Source organism: Cydia strobilella, chromosome 16 (genome assembly GCF_947568885.1).
Source record: "Cydia strobilella chromosome 16, ilCydStro3.1, whole genome shotgun sequence".
NCBI lineage: Eukaryota > Metazoa > Arthropoda > Insecta > Lepidoptera > Tortricidae > Cydia > Cydia strobilella.
The window spans coordinates 1,769,961-1,790,774 of NC_086056.1; the positions used below are offsets into that span (position 1 = coordinate 1,769,961).

General features: G+C 40.4%; 2 protein-coding genes and 1 long non-coding RNA gene across 6 annotated transcripts in view; 2 read left to right on the forward strand and 1 right to left on the reverse strand.

Moving 5' to 3' along the window:
- Window positions 1–20,814, forward strand: part of LOC134748376 (uncharacterized) — a 351,953-nt gene that overhangs the window by 322,412 nt on the left and 8,727 nt on the right. The gene's annotated exons all lie outside the window — the stretch shown is intronic.
- LOC134748344 (nephrin-like) overlaps window positions 1–20,814 on the reverse strand; it is a 167,441-nt gene that overhangs the window by 37,183 nt on the left and 109,444 nt on the right. For all 4 annotated transcript variants that reach the window (XM_063683115.1, XM_063683117.1, XM_063683113.1 and 1 more), the window contains 5 exons: window positions 19,211–19,419; window positions 18,115–18,228; window positions 17,733–17,918; window positions 16,606–16,754; window positions 15,768–15,912 (listed from right to left, as the gene is read on the reverse strand). In XM_063683115.1, coding sequence (XP_063539185.1) covers window positions 15,768–15,912; window positions 16,606–16,754; window positions 17,733–17,918; window positions 18,115–18,228; window positions 19,211–19,419 — 803 coding nt within the window. The remainder of the gene's footprint in view (window positions 1–15,767; window positions 15,913–16,605; window positions 16,755–17,732; window positions 17,919–18,114; window positions 18,229–19,210; window positions 19,420–20,814) is intronic.
- LOC134748352 (uncharacterized) lies at window positions 2,026–4,870 on the forward strand. Its single transcript, XM_063683131.1, has 2 exons — window positions 2,026–3,478; window positions 3,558–4,870. The coding sequence occupies exon 1, from the start codon at window positions 2,029–2,031 to the stop codon at window positions 3,298–3,300; it is 1,272 nt and encodes a 423-aa protein (XP_063539201.1). The 5' UTR covers window positions 2,026–2,028; the 3' UTR covers window positions 3,301–3,478; window positions 3,558–4,870.

Consider the following 20,814-nt stretch of genomic DNA (forward strand, 5'->3'; position numbering starts at 1 on the left):
CCACGCCTGTAGGCCGAGCACATGATTGACGCGACTGTATCTCGCCGCGAGATAGACTACCCGTCTTTTACTAACTGTATGAATTAAAGGGGGACGGGTGGTCTATGTCGCGGCGAGATACTCTCGCGGCTGTCATGTGCTAGCCCGGCTGCCGTTGGGTAAAATTACTGTAAACTACATTCATGGACAAAAGAGGAACGCAAAAAAAAGTTCTTTACTAATTTTAAAATTACTTTAGGTGCCGTAATTTATTATTATTTATTGGAAACAATGTAAGTTTACAGTTTAAAACCAATTCACTTACATGCTAAGAGTACAGATATAAGTAGGAGTAGGAGTAGGAGGAGGAGGAGGGTAATCCAGTAATTAAACCATTATTTTGCGTTCCTTTACATTTGTTCATGAGTCTATATTATTAAAATATTATTTATGCATTCGGGGCCAAAGTAAACCTGGTTCACTTAAACCTCTCTTGCGAATACTCCAGTTTTCTTAGACCAAATTGAATTTTGTCCCCAGAAATTCTTTTTTACGAAGCCGATGATGATACTGATCAAATTACGCTAATGAAATAACAAAGTTCTTTTGTCGCGTGATGTAATAACGATAGATAACTTGTCCGAAGATGAAGATCGATTTCAACGAAATAAGCAATTTCAAATACTTAGGTACCTACTTATCTACAATTTTTAGGGTTCGGTACCCAAAGGGTAAAAACGGGACCCTATTACTAAGACTTCGCTGTCCGTCTGTCCGTCCGTCCGTCTGTCACCAGGCTGTATCTCGTGATCTGTGATAGATAGACTGAAATTTTCACAGATGATGTATTTCGGTTGCCGCTATAACAAAAAATACTAAAAACAGAATAAAGCAGAGATTTAAGTGGGTCTCCCATACAACAAACGTGATTTTTGACCGAAGTTAAGCAAAGGGCGGGGTCAGTACTTGGATGGGTGACCGTTTTTATAGATAATGGTACGGAACCCTTCGTGTGCGAGTCCGACTCGCACTTGGCCGGTTTTTTTTATCACATTTTTCTTTAACGTAAAAGTGCCTACTTTGCGCCCCACTGGGTAATTACTTAATTAGCATGCATGTGTTTTATTTTTATTTTTGTAATCATTATTTATATCGTTTGAACACTGGAAAAAAATATACTTAATTTTGTAAACACATTATTTTATTAAAAATATTTAAAATAATATTGTCTTCGGTTACCGCGATAGTTACTCATGAAATGAAATGTAAAAATGTATGTGTGAAATGTCTGTAGTCCATCTGATAAAGGAGCAAGCGAGACATAGACTGGTGACCTTAGTGTTGGATGATGTTGGACATTCTGAGTATAATATGTTTTGAAAAGATGTGTCCCGCCGAGTTTGTTGCCGGTCCCATATTGGGATACCCTCCTACAATTTAGGAGGGAATTAAATCTTCTCGGGTCCGTGGTGTAGGGTTGGAGCCGGCGTAGTTTTTATCGCGTATATATATATATATATATGGCCGGGCAATGCTAGTGGTCGTAACGGGCGTCGCTACATTTACCAACATACCCCGGACCACTAGTAGCCAAGTATGAGGGCCCCGCCTGGTGTGGGCCACGCCAAGTGATGTGGCATCCCCACCCGCCAGGTGTTCCTTTCCTTACCCTAGAATTCCCGTCTGTAATCCCATGCTCCAAAACGTCATTTCCTGTCTGTTATTCCCGTCTTATCTTCCCTTCCCCTAGGGTTTGCAGTCCGGAGCCTGAATGTGCGGAATTCCTCCGCACATTTGGGACCCGGAATGCAAACCCTAGGCTTCCTTTCACACATTACTCCTACTCCACTCCAAGAGGAGACAACCTCTTTAAAAAACCCCAATCTAAGGTCGAACAATCGTGCCGAGAGATGCGTGGCTGAGGGGGAGCTCAGCCGCTAACGATGACCCTCGATACCGGGCAACCTCGAGGTGTATTTTGCCTTGTTCCAGCAAGCGGGGCTCTGCTGGCGACCGACATTTTTTTCCCTAGCTTCTCGTGGGATTTGTATGGAGAATAACAATAAAAAATCTGAAGGTACCCTGGAAGACCTATGCCAGGAACTAATGCCCCTGATGGTAGGCGCGGAAAACTCTGCCCAAACATCGGAGCAAGCCATGGAGGGAGTGGAGAGCGCCGACACGGTTGAAAGGAGCGATACCCATCGCCCAAGCAACCTAACGGAGGCTCCCAACCCTGAGACACGCAAGTCCGTCAAGAAATTGACGGGCTCAGCGAAGGGCCGCTATAAAGCTCTTAGAGGACTAGGAGTTGCGCATGAGGAGGCGCTACAACTGTCCGCAAAGGGTTTCGCGGAGCTTAAAAAAATGGGGTACAAGTTCGGGTCCACACATTCCAGGCCCGAGCCAAAATCGGCCAAACGGCCGCGCTCGGAGGAAAAATCACCACAGGGTAACATGTGCAAGAACCCAAGGGTGACTGTGACTCCCCCAACCCAACCCCAACCCTCACAACCCTACAACGAGGTCCTCAGCCAAGTCCGAGTCGGAATCAAGGACTCCAAGCCGATGAGTGTCGCGCAACTGGAGTCCCTCTGCAATACCATCTTGCAAAAGATTGCGACCCTGGAGATGGACGAGGGACCAAAGTTCAAGGGTTACTCATACAAGCCAGGCTGGTTACTCATCACCTGTAGTGACCAAAGGTCAAAAGCCTGGCTTGAACTAATAACACCATCCCTAAAACCATGGCCGGAAGCCAATCTCGGGGTTATCCCTGAAAATGAGCTTCCCAAGCCTAATATAGGGATGGTGTTCATCCCAGAGATAGACGACTCCAAGGTAAAGCAGTCGCTGTCTCTGCTCTATGCACAGAACCAGGGGCTGTACACAGAGCACTGGAAGATTCTCCACACCAAAGTCGAGAAGAGTGGGGCTATGGTAACCCTATCTCTGGACGACATGTCGGTGGAGAATCTACAAAAAAAGGGCCTAAAGGCAAACTTAGGTTTCCGGGAGGTCCAGTTTCGGCTAAAGGGCCAACCAAAAACCCAACAGACCGAAACTCAACCTTCCCTAGACCCACCACCGCAGGATGCAAACCCTAACCCACCCAACACCTTATCCCAAAAGCCTGCCCGAAAGGTGCCTTCAGGTCCAAAACGGGCGGCTCCTTCGACACCCAATGCCAAACCAGGATCATCGGGCGCGCAGCGGTTTCTCGCCAACCGGGGAGGCCATAGGGGCAACAACCGCCCAAGGGGTAAAGGGGACAGAGGAGGCTACCAAGGGCGCACCAGTGCCCACCGCGGTGGCAAATAAACACGACGCATTCGGGGGTAGGGGGGTGATGTTCCTTCAGGCCAATCTCCACCACGCCATAGCGGCTACAGCGGTCGTTGAAAAGCTTTTTGGCGAAAATGGCCTGGACATCGCTCTCATTCAAGAACCATGGATCAACACCAAGTCCATGGCACCAGGACTGAACAGGGCAGGAAAGGTACTGATCTACGAAAAAGGTGCCAAACCGAGAGCCTGCATCGTATTTCACAAAAATATTAACTTCTTGCCTGTTACAGAACTATGCAGTGAAGACCAAGTAGCTGCCTACGTCGATCTCAAAGGGAGAGGAGCACGCAAGGTAATAGTCTGCTCCGCCTACCTGCCCGGAGAGAAGCAAGACCCCACAGAAGAACTGACTAAAGTGCTAGAGTACGCTCAGGCACAAAAGGCGGAACTTATTGTGGGATGTGACGCCAACGCCCACCACACCATCTGGGGGAGCACTGGAATCAACAAAAGGGGTGAGTTACTATCCCAATTTATCTTTACTAATTGCCTGCACTTGTTGAATAAGGGCAATACGCCCACCTTCGTAACTAGAGCTAGGCAAGAAGTATTAGATATAACCTTCGCTACTGAAAAGGCGGCGAGCTGCCTAGCCGACTGGCGTGTCAGCAGCGAAAATTCAATGTCGGACCATAGACATATTTTGTTCAGGGTAAAAGGCTCTCTAGATAGGGAACCACTTACGCGTAGAAATCCAAAAGAAACGTCTTGGGAAGCCTACAAGGCCGACCTCGAATACCGTCTAAAGGATGTCCCAAAATATGTCAAAACCCCAGATTCTCTCAACTTGGCAGTTAATATAATATCTGAAGGCATACGTAGGGCCTACGAACAAAGCTGCCCACTGAAAGAGTCAAAAACTACTAACACAACGACGTGGTGGAACAAAAGGCTAGAAAATCTCCGTAGGGCCACACGTCGCATATTCAATCACTCGACCACACCGAATGAGTGGGAAAGGTATGGTAGAGCGCTGACTGAATATAATAAACAAATCAGGAAAGCAAAAAGAAGGTCATGGAGGAAGTTCTGTGAAGAGATTGCCCAAACTCATAAAGGAGCGAGAATTCACAAAATACTCTCCAAGACACCAACCAACTATCTCGGTCTTCTTAAAAGACCAGATGGCACATTTACGAACACAGAAGAGGAAACTCTGGACTTGCTCAGAAGCACCCACTTCCCCGGTTCGTACTCAACCAGTAACACACAACTTTGCGCCCAAAGGAATTCTCGAAACCACAGGGCAAGCAATATCGACTGGAATTTGGCAACTAACATTTTCAGACCAAACAAAATTAGATGGGCATTGGATAAATTTAAACCATTTAAATCGGCAGGAGAAGATGGAGTATTTCCGGCGCTTTTACAGCAAGGACAGGAACTCCTCCTCCCGCATCTGGCCAGAATATTCCGAGCAAGTTTTGCATGGGGAATTATACCAGATGAATGGACTAGGGTCAAGGTACGCCTCATACCAAAAGCAGGGAAAAAGGACTATTCACAACCTAAATCCTTCAGACCTATTAGTCTAATATCGTTCCTACTCTTCCTACTCAAAACGATGGAAAGAATCATTGATCAACACATTAGAGCGAAATACCTGGTGGATAGACCACTAAGTGTAAACCAACATGCTTACCAAAAGGGGAAATCTACGGAGACTGCCCTACTCGACCTGGTTGACAAGGTGCAGAAAACCCTAGAGGAAAAGCAAACCGCTCTATGTGCGTTCCTTGATGTCGAGGGTGCTTTCGAAAATACGCCCACAGAGACCATACTCAATGGTATGAATTCAAAGGGAGTAGACGAAACCACCACCAGATGGGTACATAGCATGCTCTCGAACAGAGTAGCCACTCTGACCCTCAATACCATAGAGCATGAATTTTATACCACAAAAGGGTGTCCACAAGGAGGCGTTCTATCCCCACTATTATGGACCCTAGCAGTGGACCAACTTCTTGCAATTATGTCAGGCCATGACTATGACACACAGGGATATGCCGACGACCTGGTAGTCATTGTCAAAGGCCCTTGCCTCCACACGATTTCCAACCTAATGCAAGGAGCTCTAAACACTATATTCAAATGGTGTAGAGAAAATGACTTGTCCATTAATCCGAGCAAGACTGTAATAGTACCATTCACAAGGAAACGAAAGCTGGAAAAGCTTACACAACCAAGACTTAATGGACAAATAATACCGTTCTCAGAAGAGGTCAAGTATCTAGGGGTCACTTTCGACCAAAAGTTAACTTGGAACCCTCACTTGAGAAATATTATACAAAAAGCAAAAATGGCCATGTGGTCATGCTGTCGAATGGCAGGAGCAAGATGGGGCATAAGACCCCAAATTGCTATGTGGTTGTACACAGCGGTAGTGAGGCCCATTATCACATATGCCTCCGCAGTCTGGTGTAACAAAACCAGCCAAAAGACGGCGATAGATACTCTAAACAGCCTGCAACGCACGGCTTGTTTAACCGCAACAGGCGCCTTCTCCTCGACACCGGGAGCGGCCCTAGACGCACTGCTGGACATTATACCACTCCACCTGCACGTGCAAAAGGAGGCCAAGCAGTGCGTCTACAGAATATGCACGCTAAACAGGCCAAAATGGCGCTCTCAAGCACTAACCAAACTAAAGGCCTGGGTTTTTGCAAATAGAACCCTTAGCATGCCCACTGATGACACGCACACCGAATGTCATTTTACCAAACTGTACACAGTAGAAATCCCTCCTAGAGACAAATGGACCAACGACCAAATGTACGTCGAAGAGGGAAGCCATATTTGGTACACGGATGGTTCCAAGAAAGGCAATGATGTAGGATGTGGGATCTATGGTGAGAGACCTAAGCTCAGAGCTAGCGTCAGCATGGGCACACAGGCATCAATCTTCCAGGCAGAAGTCTTCGCCATCAACAAATGTGCGGAGCTTAACCTGGATAGAAACCTAAGACACCATCATATCTACATCAACTCAGACAGCCAGGCTGCTCTGCTGGCACTAGATTCCCTCGAGTCAAACTCAAAACTAGTCCAGAACTGTAAAACAAACCTAAATGCACTGGCTAACTCCAACAAAGTCATACTTAGATGGGTACCAGGGCACTCCGACATTAACGGAAACGAAGAAGCGGACGAACTTGCTAGAAAGGGCGCAGACACACCCCTGGTCGGCCCAGAACCGTTCTGTGGAATCACAAAACGGGATGCATACTCTCTGCTCAGCAACATAGAAAAAACTAGAGCAATCGATTGGTGGAAGTTCGTCAAAGGACAAGAACACTCGAAAGCTCTAATCAAAGGGTTCAACGGCAAAACTGCTAAGGAGCTTCTAAGGCTCAAAAGATATAAAACCTGCGCAGTGACTAGAATATTGACTGGACACTGTAAGTTGAACAAACACATGTCCCGAATTGGGAAGAAACAGGATGCGACATGCAGGTTCTGCCAGGAATCAGAGGAGACTGCAATGCACATTCTCTGTTCCTGTGGACCACTAATGTCAAAAAGAAGTATCCACTTAGGGCGGCACATACTGCAACCCTATGAGGTACAGAACATTACGGCCCAAAGAATCTGGAATTTTCTGGACTCAACGGGCATTAGTAACGAACTTTAAAGGGCCGTCACAATAGATCACTGCTTGGTCGACGTGACACTCACAGGCCCACAACACCCCAACAATAATAATAATATATACCTTTACTTTAAAATAATTGTAGTGTATAACTAGCCTTATGAACCGATTTTGCATGTACAACCAGCCTTAAAGTTTATAGTCTAGGATTGTTCATTATTTTTAGTATGTGGGTATTTTTACACTTTGTAATTTTTCCTGAGTCACCCGTTGACCACGAACGCTGTAAAGGGTTCGAAACGTCGGGATGTATTATAAATTCAATATACGCGATATAATCCGTTTTCATAGTTTTATTTCATAAATATTTAAAATGTTAAAAAAATTTGAGCGGTTGAAACGCTCATAATTTTTGGCGCGAAAGAGAGCGTGATGACGTCACACTGGACGGTCCAACTGACGTTCGCTACTAATGGCACTTATCTGTCGAACGCGTGACGTCACGTGACGTTTCGCGCGTTTCGCTCACTAGATTTTCGCGAGCAAATTTTTGTACTTTTTATTTATTATTTAAAGCAACTAAATGATTATTGAATAACGGAAATGCATTTGTAACATGATATAAAGGTAACAAACATTCGAATTACAAATATTTCGTTCAAATATAAACTTCATGCATGAGGCTAATTGTGCTCCAACAGTTTTTATGTATGAAAACTATATTACAACGTCATTATAGTGTTACAACATGATAGTAGGTGGTGATGGTATACCCAAAGGGTAAAAACGGGACCCTATTACTAAGACTCTGCTGTCTGTCTGTCTGTCTGTCTGTCCGTCTGTCCGTCTGTCACCAGGCTGTATCTCACGAACCGTGATAGCTAGAAAGTTGGAATTTTCACAGATGATGTACTTCTGTTGCCGCTATAACAACAAATACTAAAAACAGAATAAAATAAATATTTAAGTGGGGCTCCCATACAACAAACGTGATTTTTTGCCGTTTTTTTGCGTAATGGTACGGAACCCTTCGTGCGCGAGCCCGACTCGCACTTGGCCGGTTTTTAAAATGTTAATGTGCAAATTTTTCAAAAAGCCTTTTCTTATTTTAACAACAATTTAGCAACAACCAATTGGTACAAAGTAACTTTCTAAAAACACATCGCAAACAACTACATTTAAAATGTCCGCTTTATCGTCGTAGTAAACTGCGGTGACCACACGCCGCGGTCGCGGTCGGAGACCGTCCTCCGCAAACAGGACTTTCTGGCTACCCTACTCATGATTAGAAAATGTTGCCTGTTTGGCGAATTGGTCGGTGCAATTTCAGATAAAAGATTCCGTTTTTGGGTTAACCAGTTACTCGTAGGGAAGGACTATTTTCAATTTGTTCTGTTTTTAGCAGTTTAAAAGCAGTTTCAGAAACTATAAAAGACTCGTTATGCTTTTAGTTAGATAAAACAATGTATCAGCTTATCACTACATTTTACTTTTTGATTTGTATCTATTAATTTATTAAATAATGTTATGTAAATACCTAGTCAATGACGATCATAATATAAATTCATGTAGATTAGTCTAGCATAATTTATAATGTAATTTCATATTATGAGAATAAATATCTAATCTAATCTAATTTTATCATAGTATAATAAAACATAGTCGCTTTCCGCTCTGTCCGCCTGTCCTTATGTACGCTTAGATCTTTAAAACTACGCAACGGATTTTGATGTGGTTTTTTTAAATAGATAGAGTGATTCAAGAGGAAGGTTTCCATGTATAATTTGTAAAGGTATTGTGTTAATTAGTTGAACTACCCGCGCGAAGCCGGGGCGGGTCGCTAGTAAATAATAAAATGACTGAAGATTGTCGACTAGTGATAATGTAGTTTATAGAATTACTTAAGTAATTAATTTTTCCAGTGCCATATTTTGTGCATGGCCAAATTAATATATTAATGTCGCTACGGAAACCTTCAATGAGGAAAATATCGTATTCCATAAAATAATATCTTTACCGTAATTCTGGTCCCCACAGAAAACTAGCGCCACGGTGTGCCACGGCATTATGGATCGTACGTATTTGTGCCATTTTCAATCAAAAGGGTACTTATTGTCGGTTATCAATAAGAAAATCCTGAAGAGAAAGATAATCCTGAAGAAAGGCCAGGTCAAGAGCACCCTAAACCGGCGAGCGTGTATGAGGAATGTTATGAAAGTGAAGGAAGCGAAAGAGGTATGTCAGGATCGTAGCAAGTGGAAATCCGTGGTCTCTACCTACCCCTCCGGGAAATAGGCGTGATTATATGTATGTATGTATATATGTATGTCAATAAGGCGCTATTTCCATACAGCTTCAATTTGAAATCAACCTTATTGACAAGCGACAATGTGGTGCCTTTTGGTTGAAAATGTCACATTTATTAGCGTCCAATTTTTTTTTGTCTGCATGGCTTTCTCTTTTTTATGTACTATGTTGTGGCGCTAAATAAATGTATTTTCTTTCTTTCTTTCTTTTCTACTAAGTCTCCGAATCGCTAAATAAATAAATACTTTACACAGATCTAACTAGTCCCACAGTAAGTTCAATTAGGCATGTGTTGTGGGTACTTGATGACGATATACATATAACATTTAAAACTTTCGCGGTTTAAACACATATTAAATCACATTTAGAAACGGGTCTATCGCGAATTTATTTTGTTACCTTTATTTACCGACGTTTCGACACAGGTTTCACTGGTCGTGGTCGCGGCTAACTGACGTCCCAGCAAAATGTCAAAACAGAGATTTGTGTGACTACCCCACGAAAAGTGCATTTAAAGTTCGAGGTAGACATCACATTTTCAAACCACCCACTACACATAAAAGTTAACTATTGTCAATAGACACTACTACTAATACTATTGACAATAATTAACTTTTATGTGTAGTGGGTGGTTTGAAAATGTGATGTCTACCTCGAACTTTAAATGCACTTTTCGTGGGGTAGTCACACAAATCTCTGTTTTGACATTTTGCTGGGACGTCAGTTAGCCGCGACCACGACCAGTGAAACCTGTGTCGAAACGTCGGTAAATAAAGGTAACAAAATAAATTCGCGATAGACCCGTTTCTAAATGACGATATACATAATCATAATACTAGCTTTTGCCCGCCACTTCGTCTGCGTGGAATGATGATGACGATTGATAAAAACTAATATATTCTGTCCTTCCTCGGGCTTCAAACTATCTCCATATCAAATTTTATCCAATTCGGTTCACTGGTAACAGACAGACACAGTTACTTTCACATTTTTAATATTAGTAGGAATATAATTATATATAAATAAATATTATAGGGCATTCTTACACAAATTGACTAAGCCCCACAGTAAGTCTTCTTGAGCTAAAATAAATAAAGTAGTACTTACATAGAACACAAATACATGCATAACTCAGGAACAAATATTTGTGATACACACACAAATAAATGCCCTTACCAGGATTAGCACCCGAAACCTACGGCTTCGTAGGCAAGGTCACTACTGACTAATTCATACCAAGATACCTAATAGAAAGCAACCTATTCTAATTACTACGGATTTTAAGTCAGAAGAAAACATAGCCTTCCCTTCTCCGGTCGGGTAAAAGCATATATCTTTTACTTGAATGACTCCTCATAGTTGATACAGCGCACACTTGAACCCCGTCCAAATTGGCACCCGGTTGGATTTATCTCTTAACTTGGCGTATTTGTGGTGTACCCAGTGTTATGTCATACTTAAGGCCCATTGAGATGATTGAAGAACTTGCATGCAATATTCGATACATTGGTAACTACAGTGACCGCAATAAAACGAAAATAGCATGTAGGTAAATAAGTACTTAAACCGTCTAAATGGGGCTTTAAGATAATTATATTATGTGAAATCTGTCATTCCTTGAGATAGGAACCTCTAGTGCTGTTTGTGTTGTGGTTTGCTTCATCAGTAACGTTGTTGTAATTTTCGCCCCGAACTGAGAACTCGCGGTTCGCCAAAAAGATCAATTGAATGGCTATCTAGTCGGCAAAGGATCGAAAACCGCGTGCGATTTTTTGCAAGATCTGTGGAACCCTTAACTGATAAATTTAAGTCACCATAGAGATTAAACTTATTTAAAATAAACTGTATCTGTGGTAAGCCGTAATCTTTCTTGTCAAATGTCAGTGTTTATATATTAATAATTATTTTTAAAACGTAAATAAACTCGATCATACTTTCTTGCAAATAAGATGACCAGAATAGCAAGACCCCTCACAAATAGCTTATTGGCCTTATACGCTCTTCTAGCTCCATAACCCCTTGATACAGCCTGCTTATAATTTAATGACTAAAATATAATGCCCTTAACTACAAGTCTACCCAATTTCATTTAAATTAGAACAAATTTACTTAAGTTATTGTCCATCAAACTATCCTCTGATAGTTCAGCTTAAAAACATCGAAATGCCGAGACGTGCCCCTAGCCGGCCGTGTGTTCCAAGTTGAATGTAAGAACTTCACTTCGCTCACTCGTTCGAAAAAAAAGGGGAGCGACCTAAATGCCCAAATGCCCCTTTTTCGATATTGAATAGAGTTATTTTGTTAACTGTCAAGATTTTTACACGTGTGGCCAAAACACAGATGGCCAAATAAAATATTGTCAGTCTAGTAGGTATAGTAGGTATAGGAATAAATGTACCAAAGCCATAAATAAAAGTAAAAATTCTTATGATAAAAAGTGTATTATAGAATGTAATAACAATATTAAGAAATTATGGGAAAGGATACATATATTATTAGGAAAAGATAGTAAAAATTTAGATGATATAATACACTCAAACATGCAAGTTATGGGCAATGACAAATATGTATGTAATAAGTTCGCCTCTACTTTTACAGACGAGATAAAAGAGATTAAACATTTCTGTAATTATAATTTGATTGATATAGGGATAACTATGTTAAAAAGTCAGATGTGTGTATGAGATGGCAGCCCATGAAAAGTCATCAAATTAGAAAAGTAGTCAAAAACATGAACTCATACAAGTCTCCGGGCAGCGACCTAATACGCATGTCTGACATAAAACTCGTCGCAGATAAAATAAGTCCTGTTCTTGCCAGATTGATAAATTTATCCGTAAAACATCATAAATTTCCTAGTAAACTAAAAGAGGCTATACTTCGACCGATTTACAAAAAAGGAGATCATAAATCCTTTTCTAACTATAGACCTATTGCAATATTATCCAGTATTGATAAAATTATGGAAAAATGTATTACTGACCAGCTTAGTACCTATCTTAGTAAAAATAATGTTCTAACTCCCAGTCCACACGGTTTTCAAAGAGGAAAAAGTACCTCGACTTTATTATCAAATTTTACAGACGAAATTAACCTGAATGATAAAAAAATTGTATTAGCCGTATTCTTTGATTTCAAAAAGGCGTTCGATACTTTGGAATCGAATGCCTTATTGAAGGCCATGCACGAGTGCGGAGTGAGCGAGCCGCTGAACCCATGGTTCCGCGACTATCTCACCTCGCGCTCCTACAAGGTCAGGGTCGGGAACTCCTATAGTCGTGAGTGCGCCGTGGAGTATGGGGTGCCTCAGGGCTTGGGCTGTGGTCCTGTCTGCTACTTGATGCACGTTAACAGCTTGTGCGGTGTGCTGCAGCATTGCTCAGCGCACATGTTCGCAGACGACCTATGCGCCCTGCGCGCGGGCACTGACCTTGAGGACACTTTCCGTCTAGTACAGGAAGACATTGACTCGGTCGTTAAGTGGTCTCACGACAATGGGATAGTTCTCAACTCCAATAAAACCAAGTTCTTACTAATTCATTCACCGTATTTACCAATTAAGAATATCCCTTCCAAATTATATGCCCATACTTTTCACTGCTTGCTTTCATCTAAACAAATATAACTGTAACTGTGAACCTATACAACAAGTAGAATGTATTACTTACCTTGGAATCAAAGTAGACGAGCACCTCTCCTGGTCATATCATGTTAACTTTATTTATGAAAAACTTAGAGTTTTATTAGGTAAATTCTTTCACTTAAAATTTAAAGTTCCTATTAGCACACTTAGATGTTTATACATGTCACTTGTAGATTCAATACTGAGCTATGCTCTTGACAGCTATGGACTCACAACTAAGACCAATATCGATAAATTAGAAAATATGCAGATCAGATTTTTAAAATTACTTGTTAACCATAAAACTAAACTCAAATGTAAAGGTAACTACAGACTTCTATTCAAAATTTGCAACATCTTACCTGTCAGTTTAAAACATAAATACCTACTTGCGATCAATAACCATGGCCGGCGGGAGCTTAGCTCAGAGGATGCATTAACACCAGTTAATCACACTTACATCACAAAGGCTGTGACTTCAGGCAAACTATGCGTTCCTAGAATTAATAACTACTACGGGGATAGAACCCTTAGGAAAAGAATACCATATTTGCTTAATAGTTTGCCCGAAGCCATAAGATGTGAAAATAAGAAGTCTAAATTTAAATCTATGTTAAAAATACACTACCTCAATATTTTGTAGTAATTGCACTACTATAAAATTAAGTTAAGTACATATGTAACTAGAGACTGATGACCCCACAGTCAAACTCATTATTGAGTTTTGCGGGGCTATGATTATTGTATGAATACTCTGTATTTTATTAAATAAAAAAAATAAAATAAAAAAATAATACCTTTAGTAGAAAGTAGTATACTTTGTAAGTTTATCTCAACCATTAGCTTAGTGGCTAACTTGGTCTTCAATAGCTAAAGTTACAAAACTGCAGCTACCAGCATTACATTGCAAACATACGTTAAACACATATAATTTTGCACTTAGTTTAAATACCGTGTGAGTAGTTGTTTTACTTGTTACTTGCTTCAGATCTGGGACTTCATAAGACAAATATACCTATAGGTTTAATTTACCAGTTCTGCAGTGATATGAGAAAACTACTGCAAAAGGTACATATTTAGACTGAAAAGAAGTTGGAAGTTTGTAAATACAAGGTGAAATTTTAACCACCAGCCATACTCTGTGTCATACTGAACAACTTTTATTATGGGACCAATGCCGAAATCGCGAAAAAAATTTGGTTGTCCCATGGAAATCAACGGTATGACAACAACTCAGCCGGAATGTATGAAACAGCCAAACTTTTTCTCGCGATTTCGGCATTGGTCCCATAATAAAAGTTGTTTAGTATGACCTACATACATTTGTTGGGTGGTTCAAAGTCGGGGAAATTAATTGGGGATTTTGCAATATTAGTATTGGGCTCTTAGTCCTACCTAACTTAACTGCTACCTTTAAATCATTTTACGGTTTAGACTCACTTGTTTTAGTCACTCGCGCGACATGTTTCGGAGAGCCTAGGTCTCCTTTCTCAAGCACTAATAGTGCGAGCAGCGTTCACGACGACCGTGTATTGCGTACTGCCGCTGCCGCTACAACGATAGCGCAAGACCTCCCCCAACCGGCTTTCTCAGCGCGCGCGCAGCGAGCGACGCGGCGCGCGGCAGCGGCAGTACGCAATACACGGTCGTCGTGAACGCTGCTCGCACTATTAGTGCTTGAGAAAGGAGACCTAGGCTCTCCGAAACATGTCGCGCGAGTGACTAAAACAAGTGAGTCTAAACCGTAAAATAATTTAATGTTAGTATGTCTCACAACAGTTTAAATTCGATTAACTGCTACCTTTCTAGGGTTTGGGCAAGATTAATGCTGATTGGTGATTTCCCAGTTAGTTTAGTGCTAAATAAACATTTCTGACTTTGTGGCATACATTTATTGACCTATTACTATAACTAAATTGTGTGCTTTCATGCATTCGGTATTAAGTATAGTTTGTCAAAGGACTGTCTCATTTCAAACATAGACAGAGAGAATAATACTGTCTTTGTCTTACACTAGTACTAGCACCCAAAAGAAAATGATGGGTATAGTTTTTTTTGTTCATATTTACTGACAATTTGGTTTGACCAACTATAAATATTTACACATACGAAAAAATCTATTGTAATATACTGACCTACTAATTTGTGTTTCGAACCATAAAATTTGGGAAATATTTTATAATTTAAGCGCCCAATTTATTATAATAACGCTTTATAATAATATAAAACGTGCCCGGATAGTGGATTTTTTACATTTTATTCGCCAATGGCCAAAATATAAGATAAGTAAAGATAAATTAGTTTGACCAATAAGTAAATAATAAATACTTGAATACTTAACAGATCGACTTAGCTCCAAACCAATGAGGATATAATAAGATAGAGCGGTACTGTCATAGTAAATTTTGTAACAACTGTAAATTCACTGCCATCTATCGACATACTTTAAAACTAAAAATGAAGACTTATAAAAATACGTTAAAATGTGTTTAAATATGGATAAACGATTTTTTTATTTGCATTAATTATTTTTATATGATTTTGACCCATGTTCTTTCACTGATATGCGTCAAAATTATACATAACAAACGAAACCGTCAACCCCCTCTATACGAGAGTAGGCCAAAACTAGTGGCGCCATCTGATTGAGAATCAAATTTTCGTGATTTTCGAGGTACGTTTTTTCCTTAGAAATTTTCGTGATTTCATTCTCAATCAGATGGCGCCACTAGTTTTGGCCTACACTCGTATAGAGGGCGTTGACGGTTTCGTTTGTTATTTATAATTTTGACGCATACCAGTGAAAGAACATGGATCCATCTATTACGGATATAACTATCTATCTTTGTCCAAACTTAGCGAAGCTATCGGCATTAAATAGATAAACAAATACTTAAATAAAAGGATCTTCCTTAAACTTACACATAACATCCAACACCACCGAGTCTTCCAGCGTGTACGCCGGGAACCACGGGTTGGAGACTCGGCAGACCAGCTGTCTTCCGCTGTCTTCCCTTCTTATCCTCCAAGTTAGGACACTTCTTGTCACCTCGCCGTCAACATCCACCTGATGGAAAACGTTTTTGATATGACATCCGGAGATAAAGTTGGTACTATAGGGCCTCGATATACCGTACACAGGCTAATCCGAACTGCCGAGTGACCGAGTGACCCGTGTGAGGGCAGGTATGGCAGACTAAATTAGACAAGTTCATCAAATGATATCGCATTTTACATGGCAATATGTAGTCTCATTAAATATATTTTTTCAGAATTTACGTAAGTGCGCCAGGGACAACCTGGGGGGGGGGGGTACTCTTGGTGACTAGGCTTAAGTTTAGTCTTAAGTTGTTATTGTATTGTTTTTTTTGTTATACTGACATTTATTGAATAAATTAACGCACTTATTAAATACTATAATCTGAACGCACCGTGACTCCGAACAGGGGTTGTTTGTTTCGGACTTGGATTATGGAAGTCCTACTGTAGTTAATGTAAAAGTTAGAAACCTATTTGGCGCGTTATTAAGAAGGGTCCAAAGCAAATTTTTACTTTTTACATTAAATTGTCACACGTATTTACAAAGGCAAGCGCCATGCACAAAAACCGCACTGAAATTGGATTATATATGCAAGGGCAGACAAGCTAAACCTCATCTTATAATAACTTGGTTAGAGTTGGCGTGATAATTATATTTTTGGGATAAAACGTATTTTATATTTAAATATCCAAATAATTAAACTAACTCGTATTTTCCTACCTCTGTTAACGTGGAGTCAATCTTCTGTGAGTTGATGAACCAGTCAATATTGGGAGCTGGTTTCGACCCTCGCGTGGTACAAACGAACGCTCGGTCATGTCCAGCTCTGCTAATGCCATTGCCCGTCACCCTGACGAACTGTGGTTTTACTGAAATAAAAACAATAATACAGATGATGATGGAATGGAAAGTGATAATATTGATTCAGCTAGTTAGCTTGTAAAATTTTTAAACAATGATGAAATGGAAGTAAAGCAAGCAGGCGAAAAGTAATTTATATCTGCATGCTTACCATAAATAGAAGAAATTATATGGTAAAATGAAAACTGAACGTGATTGTGAATACCGCACCACAGAAATGCATGCAAATGCAGCCAATAGTAAAAATAGATTTTGAAAATTAAATATGCACAAGAAGTGGATTCAACAAAAAATCTTGATAGTCGCACTTAAACTATCGTGAGACATATTTCAAAATATTTATCAGTACGGTTTTTACTCACTGTTATTTTTAGTCGCTTTTGGCGACATGTTTCGGAGTGCACGACGTACAACCGCCGCGGACACTCGTGCCTGAAGATGGATTCCCAAAGAATCCGAAACATGTCGCCAAAAGCGACTAAAAATAACAGTTTTGATATTGATATTTACGCTTTTTAATGATTAAACATTAACAAATTAAATTAAATTAAAATGGCTTTCAAACCTAACAAATAGGTTTACCATGTTTGGTTAGTGATAAAGATGAAAATGATTAATGACGATATTAATTACAATGACGCCTTAAAGCATTAAGTCCGCTATTTAGTACTATCATGTATTGTTAAATACTTAATTAATTAATTATCTAGAAATTACTTTAATAAAAGTTAAACATTTAAATCTGCAAAAGACGACCATTCCGATGCACGATGATTTGTTCGACCATAATAAAACGACGATACTGAGACGATAAGGTATTAAACAACAAAAAAAATGACGATGACGAAGTGAAAAACAATGTTAGCAACGACTTATGAACATTGAAAAACTTACAAAATAACATAATGGTTAAGTAATATTTTTAAGTTCAGCGATGAAAATGTTAATAACAGGAATGGAAATACGAAAAATGTTCAAAAACTTACAAAATAACTTAAGTGTAACATCTCTATACACCGCTTTCAGCAGCGGAGGCTCCACCCGACACTGGAACCTCGTGCCAGCCATCTCTCTCGTCAGTTCTGGCAGGAGCAGCTGGCAGACTGAGCCTTCCTTCGTATAGGCCAGGCGTTCTTCTCCTCGGTACCAGGACACGTCAGGTGGCGGTTTACCTGGGGATAGATGTCATTATTTTAGTGAAATGAAATTCAAAAGTATAACAGTTAGTACAAAATGTCTCATCTGTAACTTTATTCTGATTTCAAAATGCTTAAGGATCTAAACTACAATTGGGGTTTTGAATTTAGGAAAATATAGTCACCCTCATATGTTCCTTGTGTATTAAAATTTTAAAATCATTTCACTCACCACCAGAAGCTTGGCAAGACAGGAGAAGATCCTGTCCTTCCCTGAACGTTCCTGCCACTGTGCCAAGAATCTCACGACCCTCGGAATCGTATATTCTTGGAGATTCAGGAGGTACTGCAAAAAAGTAGGGCAAATGATGAACTAATAAGCAAATTCTGCATTGTAGTTTATATTAATTGTCAGAGCGAAAGAGATTACGATTACGAACCACTTATACAGGTGCACAGGAGCTACGACGAGGAATTTAATGAGAATTTGAATGCTCCCGACATGGTCGAAATGCACGCGGAACCCTTGTCATTGCCGATATTGTTGCTATGACTGATTTAATTTATATTACCCTCATACAAAAACAAACGTGTGTTACTAGAAACTGCTGTCTTTAATAACTATATTTTGTGTATAGGTAAATAGTTTATTCGTCGCTCAAAATCAACGGTCTCGGTGAGCCACTTTTTCCACCACTACATAACCTAATAATGAGTCAAACTCGTTCAATCTTTCTCACACATCCAATAAAATCGTTAATGTAATTAAACTTATCAATAACAGCAGGCGTGGCTCACTCCGCGATTTCATCGCGTCGCTACAAGTGCATGCGGTCTACACCAATTGTGGAGTCTTGCAGTAGTAGTTGCCGCGCACCGCTACTTAACGGACGTCTGCTCGCGCTTGCGCTTATATCTCTCATAATACACGCGTTTTGTTAGAGAGTGAACCTTCTGTACCTAGTACTATTATTTATTTAGTACAGAATAAATCTGTGATAACAGTCAAATTGACACTATAATTCCTAGTAGACGAGTCCACGTAGTCTTTTCGACATCTACAGACGCCTTCATCCCTGTGAGCTACTTACTCCACGGCCAGATGGGCTAATAACGAGTCAGACTCGTTAGTTTTTTCGGTCTTCCTCACACATTCAGAAAAACACTTTTTTTTTGTACTACGCCGCTGGCAAAACAGTACACGCCCCGTCTCATGGCAAGCTATTTAATTACCGTAGCCAATGGATGCCTGCAACTTTTCAGGTTTCTCTTGAGAGTCCTCTGTTACTCACAAACTAAGTCCCTCAAAACAAATACAGAAAACTTACCAATAACAGTTAAATTGACCCTATAATTCCTAGTAGGCGAGTCCACATAGTCTATTCGACACCTATAGACGCCTTCATCCCTGTGAGCGACTTTCTCCACGGCCAAATGAGCTGATGACGTGTCAGACTCGTTAAGCACGAAGTGGGTTCGTGCTCCGAACTCGCCGGCGACCGCCCAGTGGACGGGTGGGCCGTTCCTGAAGTCCACACTGGAACAAAAAACCAAAATATTTTGAATAACTTTTCGAAGTTTCTTTACTAAAATTATACTGCTATAAATAAATAAATGAAACACCCGGCCATGAGCGATGGCACACCCACACACCATAGGTGTTATAAGTGCTTTGCCGGCCTTTACGATGGAGTACGCTCTTTTCTTGAATGTTTGAAAGTCGTATCGGTCCGAAAATACCGCAGGCGACAGTTCATTCCACAGTTTAGCTGTGCAATTAATATATTGTGTAATTTATTCGATAATACCTCACAACATAATCCACACGGATTTTTGCTACGATAGTTCAATCACCATTTTCAAGTTTAGTACATACTTTAGTACACAATTGTATTTTACCGTAACAAAGTTTAGCCGTGTTATACGTTCAATCACCATTTTAAAGTTTAGTACTTTAGTAACTCACTTGTTTTATTTTTATACTACGTCGGTGGCAAACAAGCATACGGCCCGCTTGATGTTAAGCAGTCTCCGTAACCTATGTACGCCTGCAACTCCAGAGGAGTTACATGCGCGTTGCCGACCCTAACACTCCTCTCCCTCGTTGAGCTCTGGCAACCTTACTCACCGGCAGGAACACAACACTATGAGTAGGGTTTAGTGTTATTTGGCTGCGGTTTTCTGTAAGGTGGAGGTACCTCCCCAGTTGGGCTCTGCTCTAGATCTGGAATGACATCCGCTGTCCTGTGCCCTACCACACAAAGCGAGAGGTCATTCACAGTGCCCATGCCTCTCTTTTGGACGTAGTTTAAGGACATACCCGGATCCAAAGTATTTTATTGTACCAAAGTTAAGCCGTTATACGTGCATTAGGTTAATTAACCATCATAAGCATAACTTTACTAACCATTTGTCCCGCCTAAATCCTTAATAAATTAATACAGATCAAAGACCATACAAAAACAGGTCCCCATATCTTATCTGTTCCTAATATCTTTGCTTTCAAGCAAATAGCTCGGCTTATTGATTCGGTTCGGCAAAACAGCTTCCTAAGGCTGGTAGGGAGGAGAATGCATAGATGGATAATATATTGGATATCGATAGTGCAATCGAAAATCGTCGCTATACTTACTCAACCTCATATCTGCAACAATCATTTTGATGGAAATGTCGCTTTTCTTTCATTCGGAATACGGGTGTTTTTGTCATCAAACGAGTGTTGCAGATATGAGGTTGAGTAAGTATAGCGGCGAAATAAGAAACTTATGTTTCACCACACCAACGTGGATGGTTGACTGGTAGAGAATGCCTTTAGGCATTAAGTCCGCCATTTGTACTTCATTTGTTATATTGTGCAATAAAGTTTAAAATAAATAAAGGCTTATGAGATATACTGATGAGAAAGTTGCATTTTATCTACAAGAGTGGTAAA

Coding starts and splice junctions, on each gene's coding strand:
- LOC134748352 (XM_063683131.1), top strand. CDS start 2,029: ATGGAGAATAACAATAAAAAATCTGAAGGTACCCTGGAAGACCTATGC.